General features: G+C 35.0%; 2 protein-coding genes across 3 annotated transcripts in view; one reads left to right on the forward strand and one right to left on the reverse strand.

The window, feature by feature from the left end:
• LOC123766490 (SLIT and NTRK-like protein 2) overlaps positions 1-5,691 on the forward strand; it is a 24,092-nt gene extending 18,401 nt beyond the window's left edge. Inside the window, exon 8 of one of the 2 annotated variants that reach the window (XM_045755675.2) lies at positions 1,280-5,691. In XM_045755675.2, coding sequence (XP_045611631.1) covers positions 1,280-1,369 — 90 coding nt within the window. In that variant the 3' untranslated portion in view covers positions 1,370-5,691. The remainder of the gene's footprint in view (positions 1-1,279) is intronic. The other variant, XM_045755676.2, reaches the window with a different exon arrangement.
• A 578-nt stretch (positions 5,692-6,269) lies between these two features.
• Positions 6,270-14,016, reverse strand: LOC123766492 (astacin-like). The gene is made up of 6 exons (XM_045755678.2): positions 13,865-14,016; positions 10,385-10,520; positions 10,130-10,205; positions 9,794-9,914; positions 9,245-9,423; positions 6,270-6,599 (listed from the first exon to the last, which is right to left on the reverse strand). Coding segments are annotated over exons 1-6 (756 nt in total). The 5' UTR covers positions 13,867-14,016; the 3' UTR covers positions 6,270-6,357.

The raw sequence follows: 14,016 nt of genomic DNA on the forward strand, positions 1-14,016 counted from the left end.
CTAAAACATTAACGTTGCATGCCAAAGTATGACAGTGAGGTGTACATAGTAGTCTGTGGAATGAGTGTATATTGAATACATAGTTTGCAGACTCGTAGTGTGAGAGGGATCGAATGATCAAGTGTGATGGTTTTTGTTTGCGAGTTCACTTGTTTGTTTACTTGATGTATTTTTTGTGGTGAATAATTTTATTTATGTAAACAGAATTGACAGAAACAGTGGGTACTGTATTTAGGCCTGCAATGTAATATGTACACCTATAAAATACATAAACCTGTCCCTGGGACAGCTTAAAGAAGGCGTTTCAACTCACTCCTTTACCGCCATTCTGTCAAGTAACATCTCCCAGGAATATATTCGAACGCTGGAAGGAAAGGACCAAATTGTGAATTGACTTTACAGTATTTTACCTCAGGCCACTAGTACAGTATGTGATAACCTCATCACATGCTATGCAATGAAAAGAGATAGAATATTTAACAGGTCTTGGTTAACTCTACTGCATCCATATAGATGTATTATAGTCATATTTACATTACTATAAAAATCATGCAGTAATAGCTAAAATTGGCAAATGATAACTGCATTACCCATGGGATCCATGTGTGATGATAATTGCACTTTTGAGAATTAAATGCCGTTTTTATATTTGCCAATTTCATGTATTTTTCTGACATTATTCTCATCACATGAGGATCTGGCATTAGTGTTGGGATTAAATCCAGTCCCAGGTTTTTCTCTCGTTTTATGTACAGGCTTTTGCTTCTCGACGATTTAAACCCAGTAATGCAATACGTGAAGTCTGGTCTCTGCTGAAAGTTCCCTGGTGCAATTCCAATGGCAGGAAAGAAGCACTTGACCAGTGTTTCCTTTCACTTGAGTCTCATCTTCACCTAGCAGTTAATAGGTACCAGGAGTTAGGCAAATGTTATTTGTAGCATCCTGGAAAAAGTCGGTAATTGGCCCTTGAGGTGCACAGATAAGCCTGACAGGGTTAATGTCCCCACCCCTGAGAAACCAAGTCCAATCATACATCATGTATTTCTTGACTTGCTTTTATTTTATAGCAATACAGTAAAAATTGACGTGACTTTTATTTCTCCGCTAATGGGCAGCTGGAACGAGGTTTCTGGCTTTTTCAACAGTAACTGTATGTACAGTTCATTTATTTAAAAAAATTTATATTGAAGGTGAAGGAAAGACCCAATATGTGTAAGTTTTCTCCATTTTGTTATTGTCCTAATTATTTATGGAGGAGGAATTTATAAAACAATTTCAGAAATTTCAACAGCTGGTAAAGAATGGACTTGGTGACATGAAGAATGCAACCAAAGACGAGAAACCAGAGAAGATCCCAATCAAGAGTTAAAGTAGAAAGAGAAGCAGCAATACTTGCAGGTTCAAAAAGGATGACAGAAGTACAGTAATGGAATGGAAATGGAAAAAACTATTATTAAAAATATTAAATAATACACAGCAGACTGATAAATGAAGAAATTAAAAAAAAAAAGAATAATCCAGCCTATCCTCCTGTTTAGAAAGTACTTATAATAATGGTGTGGGTCAGTACATAAATTGACATAAAGGACAATTAGAAAGTAAAATATGGTACTTTTGAATTTGGACAAACCAGAAAAGGCTTTGTATTTATTTTGCTAATAAAACTAACCTAACCATCCTATAGCTAATACATGCTATCTGAGGCCTAATAAATACATATTACTTATGTTAGTATATTACTCGTGCTTTACTGTAGTATTCAGTAGATACTGAATATCTACTGTAATTGTCCATTACATCAATATATGTATTTGTATGCCCATTCATATACATTACAAAAAGTACTATCTAAACATGAGGATGGGTTGGAATAATGTGTTTGTAATTTCAAAACATTTGAAATGTGAAGAAGAGGATAAATATTTGTATTTGTAAAGAATATGTAATAGATTAAAGCATTTGCGTGTGCATTGCAAGGATCAATTTTGTTTACAAGGCCACTAGGTTTACACAGCATTTTGTGTAAATTTTTTTTTTAACCTTATCATGGTCACACAATTCTGTAGTTTAGAATTACTAACGTTATTAAAAATTATTAAATTCAGTATTAATTAATTATACTGTATTGCATACTCAAGTTTGATTAACAGATATGTAATTACTATTTATAAAATTATAAATGATGGGTTTGCATATAATATTTTTAAGGTTGTCCTTGTAAATAATCTTATAAACTATTACTTTTAAATAATAAAACAAAACAAAATATACATATATATATATATATATATATATATATATATATATATATATATATATATATATATATATATATATATTATAATAATAATAATATAATATAATATACACACTGTTCTGGTAATTATGTTGTGGAATTTTTTTTTAAGTAGAGCATGTTAAAATTTATGATTAGCAGTTGAGGTAAAATTACTAATTTTAGAATTTGAATAGTAGATTTACATAATTTTTGGGGCACTTAATACTGGGTAATGTATATTTTGTTTTATCTACTGTATACAGTACAACCTCGATTCAGTGAACTGCATGGGACCAAACACACTTCATTGCAGTGTAGGATTCATTGCAATTCCAGGATGTTTTTCAAATGTGTATGGGCTAATTTGACTTTGCAAAATTTAAATTTCAACATATAGTTATTATATGAACATATCTGAAAAAATTTTTAACCACATCTAGCTCATTTTTCACATCCCTGACCTCAAAACATACATTCAAAAGGTAGCAAAGCTATACCTAAGTGAACGAAAACCTTGCCAACTCAAAGTGAAAACAAACTGTATAATTTGGTTTTAAATACATATTCTTAATAGTTTTTCCAAGGCTCCAACTGTTTTTTTGTAATGTTGAGTCCATTTACAAAAATCATAAATAAAATGTGATTGGAGCCATTTTAAGAGTTACATTTTGGCTAAAAAAAAAAAGCCTAACAAAAAATTCCAAATGTCCGATAAAAAAAAATGCCAAAGTAAAATCATTAAAAAATTATTAAACCCATATCAAGTGTGTCCATTTATACCTAATATTTTCCCACACTACATGTGCTTATTTCAGTGAGCAAAATTATAATTTCAACCTGTCATATGAAGGGCAACAACCAAGAGAACCTGTCTTTGAAGAGATTTAACCACATCTAACAAATTTGTCACGCCCAAGCCTCAAAATCTTGTATTCAAAGTAAAAAGGCCTCGTATTTTACTGAACAAAAAACCTCTGCAACTGGAAATAAAAAGAGCAGAAAATTTGGTTTTAAATATGCTCAATGGATTTCCCAAGGACCCACTTGTATCTAGTAATATTGCCTCCATCTGTGAACTCAGTCCCAAAATCAGAAGCAAATCCACACATTCCTGGCTTCAGCAAACTCTTGTTCGTTGAATCAGGCAAGTAAATCTAGCATGGGAAATATGTTCCAATTAGATTTTCACTGAATCGAGGTTCGTTGACTCAAGGTTCCACTGTATATTAACAGCACTTGTGTAAATTTAGTACTGTACTACAAAATTTTTTAGTGATTTTACATTCGGCATGTTCCAGGATTTAAAGGGTTCTATGCTGCCAGGAGTTAGTCTCATTATGGGTCTGTGTGGGCTCTGGGTCATAGAACTCCAGTTGCTTCTTGATATTATTCTTATAATATCTCTGGCTTGGTGCATTCTTTTGATAATTACTTTTTCTTAGCTTTATTTACCTGGTAGGTTTACTTAAGACATACTACATACTTCTGTTATCAATATTGAGAGAGTGAGTTTGTTAGCCTACAGACATGAACTTTATCGAGTTTGACATTTTCCATACCATTTAAGATGTTTAGTAAGTAGCTGAGAAGGTAAAGGTTATCTGCAAATAGTATAGGCTTATGGTGTTGGGTAGCATTTGCTTGGGCATTAATGTAGATAAAAAGAATTGGCCAAGAATGCTTCCCCAGGAAGCAGCAATATTATTAAGCAAAAATGGAGAATTAGCATCATTCAAGGTCAATTTATTGGGGTATTTTACTAAGAGAAGATTGCATGTAGAGTACTGTAGAGTCTGACTCTTGATTCCATGATAATAATACTTAAAGAATATTATTATAATGTTCAATGTCAAGACCTGTTAAAGGTTTTCAGATATGTAGTTCCATGAGCTACTAATTTTCATCATGAGCCAAATGCATGAAACCAAGTTTAGTTCATTTATTATGCACTCCATACCCATCTTGTGGGCGGTAGTGGAAAGGGTTACAGAGGCACATAATGGGCTCAGGGACTGAACCCCACAATTCATTTACCTATGCAAGTTACAATCTTGATGAGCGAGATACAAAATTCAGTATAAGTCGTCACATCAACAATGGGTTCGAGATCGACCACAAGTAGTTTCTAAATTAAGCAACTGACATATGTGGAGAGCTAGTGTCACAATTGATGTGAAACCAAGGATATTTATGGCATAATTGGTGCTCTTTAGGAGTCTGAAGCCAAATTGGCCAAATTGAAATATTTATATGGCTAGGTAGGAGTAAAACTGTCCATGTATTAGTTTCTCAAATAATTTGGATATATAGTTTCCTGTATTTACCTGAGGGGCACCATCTCTATTGGCCTCAGTGGGTACAAGAAGCCACTCACCCACTTCTCAGTGGTCCTCCTCCCCCCCCCCTCCCTGCCCCATAATTCCTGATGATTATGTAGTTTAATTTTAACCTGGAGTACCTTCTTGGTATTTATGACCTCTGCGGACAGGCGAATTCATGGGTTTATTAGCTATGGGTGAAAAGGCATCTCGTGTTTCTGTTCTACATTATCCTGTATTGAGCTTGAAGCTGTAGTTCCATATGTAAGATACATTGGTCCTTTTTAAGAAGTGGTAAGTTAATATCTTCCAATTTGTTCAGTATTTGTAAAGGTTTTGATGATCATCCCTTGTCATGTCTGGTTTGTAGTGCTAGTCCTGAAGCTACTGTCATGGACTTGCATTATTCTGTCTTGCATGACATATAGGAAAGCTTCGAGTTAGTGATTTATTGTAGAATAATGCTAACACTAAAACACTTGAGGCTTTTTAATAAATTATAGGTTGTATTTCAGAATGGTAAGCTGTAGTTTCAAGTGAGCGGCTTATGTTAGCAACATCTGAAGAACTAATGGTGGGGGAGATAGATAGGTAGATAGATATATATAGATATATATAAATATATATAGATATATATAGATATATATAAATATATATAAATATATATAAATATATATAAATAAATATATATAAATATATATATATATATATATATATATATATATATATATATATATATATATATATATATATATATATATATATATATATATATATATATATATATATAAATAAAATGATGAATTAGGATAGTTACTAGTAATTAATTTGATCTGACTTAAGATGCTGGGATTTTTATTTTACAGGGGTTGTTTCTATTAATAAGATAGAACTATTAAATTCAGAGGCAGTGTCAGCTAATGCTAGCATATTTCCATTATGTACAGAAGGATGCATTGATTTATTATTTAAGTGCTGCTTTGATCTCAATGTCTGTAAAATTGTTTTCAAATTTTCTAGCTGCACTTTATTTTATAACATTTATTTTCAAAATGGCTTAAGTTGTATTGTTTATTATCTTATTATTGCCAAGTACCTCTTTGTTTCTTTCAAATTACTCCTAATCCTTTTTTTCTCATTTATGCTTTTTGTTGATTAACCTAACAATAAAATGGGTACCTGGTTGTTAAACGATTTGGCAGGTCATATTCCGGGGAACATAGGATTAAGGACGTGCCTGAAATGGTATGCGTGCTGGTGGGTGTACAAGAATGTAACAACTCTTGTACTGTATATATTTCCAGTTTGGTGCCTTCTTTTGATAATTACTTGTACTGTATATAAAAAAAGTACTTTATGTAATGGTAGTGTTCATATAGAATTGTACCATGGACAAGGGGAGATTGTAGTACTATTACAGTACTTATATTATTCTGTGTGTTTACAACAAGGGTCATCAGACCAACATTAACTTTCACTTCCATGTCCATCCTTATTAAAGAGAGAGAGCTCAGCTTGAGACTATGGACTCCTGCCCCGTGTCATCTTCTCATCGGCCTTCCTTACTGCCCTGGTAGGTGATATCCAACCTTCTCCTTCTCTCGCTAATTTTATAATCTTGTTAACATTGCATTTAAGAGGATTTCAACATATTAGGGTAATGAAAGTAAACATTCAATGATTTCTTTGATTCTTTAAATAAATGGTTATATTAAAGATGGCTTCAGCTCATGATGTACGTAGAGGTTAGCCTTATAATGTCTACTGCCTTAGGCTGCACTCACTTGTGTATAGATTGTTGATCTGGTTTGCATCAGTTTGCAACATGTGAGCTTTATCATAAGGGTCGGTGAGGTCAATACCATCTTGCAGAGCAACAATGGTCTCAAGGACTCCCCACTGTATGGAGAAGGAATACTTGCCATAGTGCATTATGCTGTAGTACTGGTAGTCTTCACCCACATAGCGCGAGTACGTGTCAATGTCGAAGGCATACGTATATGCTGCAAAATAATCAGGAAGAGCATAATCAAAATTAAAAAAAAATCTCCAGGTGTTGATGGAATTCAGTTCAAAATCATAAAGAAACTGGCTGATGGGCTGTCTTATCACTAAAACCTGTTAGAAAAATTCATGAAAATACCCCCTGGGATTGGAAATATGTAAATGTCTCCCCAAATCTTAAAGATAGGCAGAAAAGGTTTGTCAAGGAATTTCAAAGCAGTTGACCTAACCTCATATAGTGACAAACTTAGTTTGTGGTTTTAACCTTAAGAGGAAGTCATTCACCATCTCGGTGTGGAGTTTTATAAAAGTATGCGGTTTTGTAAAAATAAATCTCGTCTCTTGCAGTTTTTGAAAAGTTAACGAACTTAACAAAGGCTTTCCAGTTGATATATTGTACATGGATTACTTACTCTTTAAAGTTTGTAATGAGGTACCACACATGGAATAAATGGAAAATATTTGAATGGTTAAAATAAAGCATTGTTAAATTAAAGTAAACCTGACTTGAAAAATGTTAAGTGGAGCACTGCAAGGTTACATCATAGAGCCAACCTTTTTAAAGACCCTTTCTAGATGTGGAAAAACAAACAACATAGAGATCTTACACAGTTGTCTTGAACAAATGGTCAGAAGACTGGCAAATGCTTTTCAATATTGAAAATGCAAGATACAGTATTGTATGTCGGGCATGACAGTGCACATCGTAACTAAAGTAACAACCATGAAGCAGAAAACGCCTTGGGGTTATGATGCACCTAAGCTAACTAAATCTTAAAAATAAATCTAATTCTTAGTTATTCATCTGTACAAATCCAGCTGGACTACTGTATCCAAGCATGGAGACCTTGCCCTCAGCTGCTTTGTAAAAAATTTCAACGCAGAGCAACAAAAATTGCCCCAGAACTTTGAGTAGACTATTATATCAAGAAATATTGAGGGCCTCATGACTAGTACAACTACAGATCAGATAGGGTAGGGCTGATTTTGTCAAACCATTTCAAATTCTGAATGGATTGGAAGTTATTAATCCAGACCACTAATTTTAAAAATTTCATTGCAATTCATACAAGGGGCAATAACTTTGAGCTCAACAAGACATTGTAGTACCGAAAACAGGAGATGCTTTTTCTCGCATTGGGTAAAAAAATCTATTTAATTGCCTAACCACTTAAGCCATAAATACTTGGACAGTATTCCTGTTCAAAATTCTGGAGGCAAATATTGTCAGGAATAATGTGGTACTTATATGGCTGACAGAGGGTGTAAAGCTATCCCAAGTTTGTTTGGCTTATCAGGTAGGACAGTACAATATTTAAAACTTAGTAAGGGACCTTTGGAAAGCCATTGAGCATATTTAAAACCAAATTCTGTGGCTCATTTTAATTTTGAGATTCCCGTTTTCATTCGTTAATATGCATACTTTTTCCTTTGAGATTTTAAGGCTAGGACATGAGAAATATGCTGGATCTAAATCTAAAGATCCAGCACCTGTCTAGAGATTTAGAACCCTGTCTCTAAATCTCTTTGAGACAGGTTCTCTTGGTAGTTGTCCTTCATATGACTGGTTGAAATTACATTATTGCTCAGTGAAATCAGGCCATAGAGAGCGAGAAATATTAGGGTGCGAATGGTAACTCTTAATATGGCTCCAGTCATGTTTTTGATGATTTTTATATATATGGACTCAACATTACAAGAAACAGTTGGAGCCTTGGGAAAGCTCTTGAAAAGATTTTAGTTCACTCAGATATGGCCCTGCTACCTTTTGAAATCAGTTTTGTGGGTTGGAATGTAAGGAAAACTAGATGTTAAATTTTTTTTGCAGACATGTTGAATTGAATTGAAAATTTTGCCAAGTGAAATTAGCTCATATGGAATAGGAATGCATCTCTGGTTGCAACAAATTGGGGTTGGTTCCATATAGTTCGTTTAAACGAGTTTGTATTGTACTGGATTATACAGCACCAGTATGAAATTTGCACCTTTTGAAGCATAAAACCAAAATTTGATAAGGAGAGAGGTTTGCAAGATTGTTGCAGAAATAAGAGGAGTAAGCTATGACAATTTACTAATGGAACTAAATCTCTCACCCCTAGAGGATTTAAGAAAGAGGGGATTTGATCACAACATATAAGATACTGAATGGAATAAGCAAAGTGGACAAGGGCAGCCTATTCAAATTGAAAAAAATGTAAGACAAGAGGATACAAGTAGAAGCTGGAAGTGCAAATGAGTCCAAAAAAATGTAAGGAAATACTCATACCCAGTATGGGTGGTCAACAAGGGGTAATGCCCAGAAAGCAGTTGTATTGGAAACCACCTCCATCCACAACTTTATAGCCAGATTCAACATGGAATTCAAATGCCAAAATAGGTAAATTATAGCAACAGGTACAAGAGGGGTAGCAGGTTAGGCACAAAGAGCTAGACCTCGCCCCACTGTAGACATTGGTTGGCAAGTTCTGATAGATAAGTATCCCTTTCTTTCACCATCAAGGCCATTACAAATGTTGCTCTCTGGAAAAATTCTAGTACTGTAATTAATTAATTAGTCATAAGAATCAATTATGTAGCAGTTGACTTTAATCTTTCGTATGTATTAAGGTACTGGTCGTTATCCTAAGCAAGTAAGTATACTTACCAGGCTCGACGTTTTCATAGTTAATGTAGACGTAGTTGTCTCGGTCCATACGGGTGTGCTCATGATAGAAGCCAATGGCATGCATGAGCTCGTGGATGATGGTGCCATGGTAAATGCAACCATTGGCTTGAAGTGACACCTGCTGCAGACCGCCTAGTCGTCCCACATATGACCAACATCTGCCAATATAAAGTTACCTTAACTACTGCACTGCACAAAGTGCCTTTAGGCACTCTGAGAGCTGTGCTTTTTTTTTTTAATTAGGCTATACTGTGTGTTAATGTTTTTTTTTTAACATTTTCATTACTCTTTGTGTTTTGAAATGGAAATAGTTGAGTTTGGAAATATTTTGACATTCACTCTACCTGAATATTTATAAAAACAACAAAAATATGTCCTTAACAATTGCACTAAGAAATTTTTGCCGAAACCAGGTGCACAGTACGGTGGTTAAACACAGCGTGAGTATTGTTTACAAAAGTTGACGTGTGTCATGGCACCAACAATCAGATATTTGCAACCGATAATTTCCACTCTTCAATGACTCACCCTGAACCACTGGTGAAAATTTCAATGTAGTCTGACTCTGAGGTTCTAGGCACAAAGCGGATGCATGTTTTCTCCTCCAGTTCTTGCATACCACCTAGGATTGCACTTTGATCTGCACTGCCTGGCGGTGAAAAGGTTACTTTTTGAACGTGTTGACAACACATGTTTTAATAGAGTTTGCTATTAAAGAAAACATATTTCTCCTTGAGTGATTACCAGAAAATGTTGTTAAGTTATTCTGAGATTTTGTGATATAGAAATTTGTCAAAATACTGTATATGGATGAACACTTTGGTTATACAATAATACATCATAGAATTAGAGGCTGATACGTACTAACATCTGCAAAGGTGTAAGGTATGACACCACCTGGCCAGAGATATTGATCTCCCAAGATGGCTGAACCAACTCTCTGAATAAGTAGGATACCAATTATTTTTCATATATAAAAAGTTAGCTCTTATGTATACTGAGTATTTGAAAAAGTATCTTTCATTTCTAAGTAAATTAAAAAAATAGTAACAGTAATGCCAGTGGAATGTCATATATAATGATGTACAATACAAATCATCATTTCAAGATAGTAGTTACCGCAGGTTGCTGTCCAGCACGAAGCTTAATGTCTCCTTCAAACATTCCATGGTTGTAGTAGAGGGCCCGAGCTGCCTCTGGGATGATGGGCGATGCTGTCACCACCCCCACCACCCCCAACAATACAATGCACAGCCTGGAATAATGTTATATACCCACATCATCTCACTTTCCTCTCACAGACTGTTGCAGACCCTATCCCTCCCACCCTATGACACCAGACTATATTCTGTACTGTACTAACACTAAATAAAATCTAATTTTAAAATATTACATGTTAAGAACAAAAGTGATAATGTTAATGGAAATAACATTTAAGTAATAATAATAATAATAATAATAATTTTTATTTAGGTAAAGGTACATACATAAAGAGATTTTACAAAGTTTGTTGGCTTTATAGATAGAGCTAGTACATACAATTCCTAAAGCCACTATTACACAAAGCGTTTCGGGCAGGAAAAAACACTAATGACTAAAGCTTAAAACTAATGGGTAAAAAGAATAAAATGTGTTGAGTACAAATAAAAATAGAGGTAAAAGAGGGGGGAACATTGTTGAAAAAGCAGCACAAATACAATTACAAATTATTACAGAAAATTACATTCAAACAGCGTTGATTTGAAAAAAAAAAAAAAAACATGGGTTGACAACAGAGGGGTAAGGTAGGTTACAGGGAATTTATTAGGTATAGCTTCGTTTTTAACTTAAATTGGTTGAGAGAGGTACAGTCTTTAACATGGTTGGGAAGGTCATTCCACATTCTGGGCCCCTTGATTTGTAGAGCATTTCTGGTTTGATTAAGTCGTACTCTAGGAATATCAAAACTGTATTTATTTCTGGTGTGGTGCTCATGGGTTCTGTTACAACCTTCTATGAAGCTTTTGAGATCAGGATTGGCATTATAGTTTAGCGTTTTATATATGTATAATACACATGAGAGAATGTGCAGTGACTTAATGTCTAACATATTCAGAGATTTGAGTAGGGGTACCGTAATTGTAATTGAATGTGGGAAGTGGATTGGTGCACTTGTGTGGCATCCCCAAGTGGATGCAGTAGTAAGAAAAGCAATGGCTTGGGATGATGGAATATTGAAGGCCTTTCTTTTATGAAAATATTCAAAATCTAAAATTAAAATCAAAATTCAAAATCAAAATATTCAATATTTATGAAAATATGAAAATACTGTATTCAAAATCATGTTTCATGTTTTCATAGACTTCAAACATGAGAATTCCTAAATTCTAATATCACCAAACCCAACAAATGATGTGGAAAAAGCTTTAAAAAATTCTGATAGAGAGAGCTAGGGGTGGTTCTGGAGAGAAAACTGTCGTCCGAGAACCACATAAAAAACATCATGCGAGGAGTCTATGCTAAGCTTTCCAATTTCAGAACTGCTTTTAAATACACGGATGGTGAAATACTAAAGAAATTGTTCACAACCTTTGTGAGAACAGAGTCTGAATATGCAGCAGTTGTATGGTGCCAACAAAATGGAAAAGGTGCAAAGACACGCAACTAAATGGCTCCCAGAGCTGAAAGACAAGAGCCATGAGGAGAGGCTAGAGGTGTTAAATATGCCAAAAACTAGAAGAGGGAAGAAAGAGACAATATCATCACTACTTACAAAATAGTACAGTAACAGGAATCTACAAAATTGATAGGGAAGAATTCCTGAGACCTGGAACTTTAACAACAAAAGGCCATAGATTTAAACTAACTAAACAAAGCTGCAAAGGAAATCAGAAAATTCACTTTTGCAAACATAGTGGTAGATGGTTGGAACATTTTAAGTGAGGTGGTGGGCAAAACCATCAGTAGTTTAAAAGCATTACAGTATATGACAGTGTGGTGGGAAGACTAGACACCACAAATATAGCTCTCATCCTGTAAACTACACTTAGATAATGAGTGATTGGAAGTCTCATAAGTTGGTGTGAGTTCTTGTTGTTGGTGTCAGCATGTGGTGTTGGGGGGGCTTTGTTGGCATGGTGTTGCTGGGGAAATGACAATAATATTGAAAGTGGTGGGTCTCAAACATCCTAAATGACCTACAGTCACGATTAGAACAGACACATGTACACTGTAGGGAAGGAGAGAATGACATGACGAAAGAAGGGGGGGAGGTGTGGCAGAAGGGTTTCACTTGTGCGACAAATTGCAAATGGCTATACTGTACTCAATACAGTATTTGCATATATTCATTTATTTAAATATTTACAAGAAAGTATGGTGGTTTTTGTGTCCATACTATGAGAAAACTTTCTCATAGATACATCATGTTATTGTTATTTCCTAACGTATTTGAAGGGAGCGTTTGGTAAAGAGCTCCATTACCCATACCAGATTGCATGCAGGTTATTTGTAAAATATGGATTGGATACCACCTCGGTACCTCCAGACACCTAGTGGATTTGGGTGGATCCTAGGTTAATAATCTTCAGTATATCGTGGGTTAAGGCACGAGTCTGGGGTTACCAAGGATGCTGGTTCAATTTCCATTCTGCTCCAAAGATTTTCTCATTGATATATCACATTGGGATTTCATTGTATATAACATGTACAATAAATTAGCAGTCAATATAAATTATGAGAGAGATGTCAACTTAATATGTATGTAACAAGCATGAAATCAAGCTGAACCTATGTATTCCAATCTGAATTATTAACACCACACTACTTTCAGAAACTAGATGTGACAGCACAATCACAGTCACTCAAGGCGCAGAAAACATTAGTGCACAATGAAATCACATTAACGTGATGTATTACTGAAAAAATCAGAAGACGCCACGAGGAGGATTCGAACTTGAATTCTTGGTACTCCCAAACACACACCCTAGACCATGACATCGTCAAAAGCAAAAGTTGAATCCCAGGTTGCATTGCTTTCGACAATATCGTGGTGTGGTTGTCTAGAACATGTGCTTGGGAGTACCAAGAATTCGAGTTCGAATCCTCCTCAGGGCTCCTACTGATTTTCTCAAAACATTAGTACTGTATTAAAAGAGGCAGTATGTTCAGAGTTGTGAACTATATGTACAATGCATCTGCCAATGTGATATAGTAATTGCTAGAATTAGGCTGGGATATTGTTACTTAAGACAGGTAAGAACTCTCACGACAGTGGGCACTCCAATTGTAAACTCTGAAAAATAACTAGCATACTGTACACTTCAACATTATATTAATGAGTGAGTGCCCAGTTCTCAGTAATTTTATACCAAAAGACATGAGATGCACAAAGCTTTGTAATTGCTTAAATTCAAGTACAGTACTTTAGCAGCACACACATTTCCCCCCTCCCCCATCAAGGTTCGAGTCCCTGGACAGGGACTCGAACCCAGAGTCCCTATCCAGGACTCGCCAAAAAGCCATTGCTACTTCAGGCAATGAACTAAACATGTTGGGTAGTGTAGAATTTTACCAAGAAAGAATATTGCCAATATCTTAAAATGGCCTGAATCCACTTACATGGTAATGATGGCACGAAATGAGCTTGGGTGGAGTTCTGGGGCCTATTTATATGGCAAGGCTAGTAACTCGCTTGTATGTGAAGCAGTACACAAGTGTGTAACATAACTGGCGCTATCAGGGTCAACCTAAGTCCACTTGTGGATGGCAAG

The sequence above is a fragment of the Procambarus clarkii genome, chromosome 62 (assembly GCF_040958095.1).
Source record: "Procambarus clarkii isolate CNS0578487 chromosome 62, FALCON_Pclarkii_2.0, whole genome shotgun sequence".
In the NCBI taxonomy this organism is placed as follows: domain Eukaryota; kingdom Metazoa; phylum Arthropoda; class Malacostraca; order Decapoda; family Cambaridae; genus Procambarus; species Procambarus clarkii.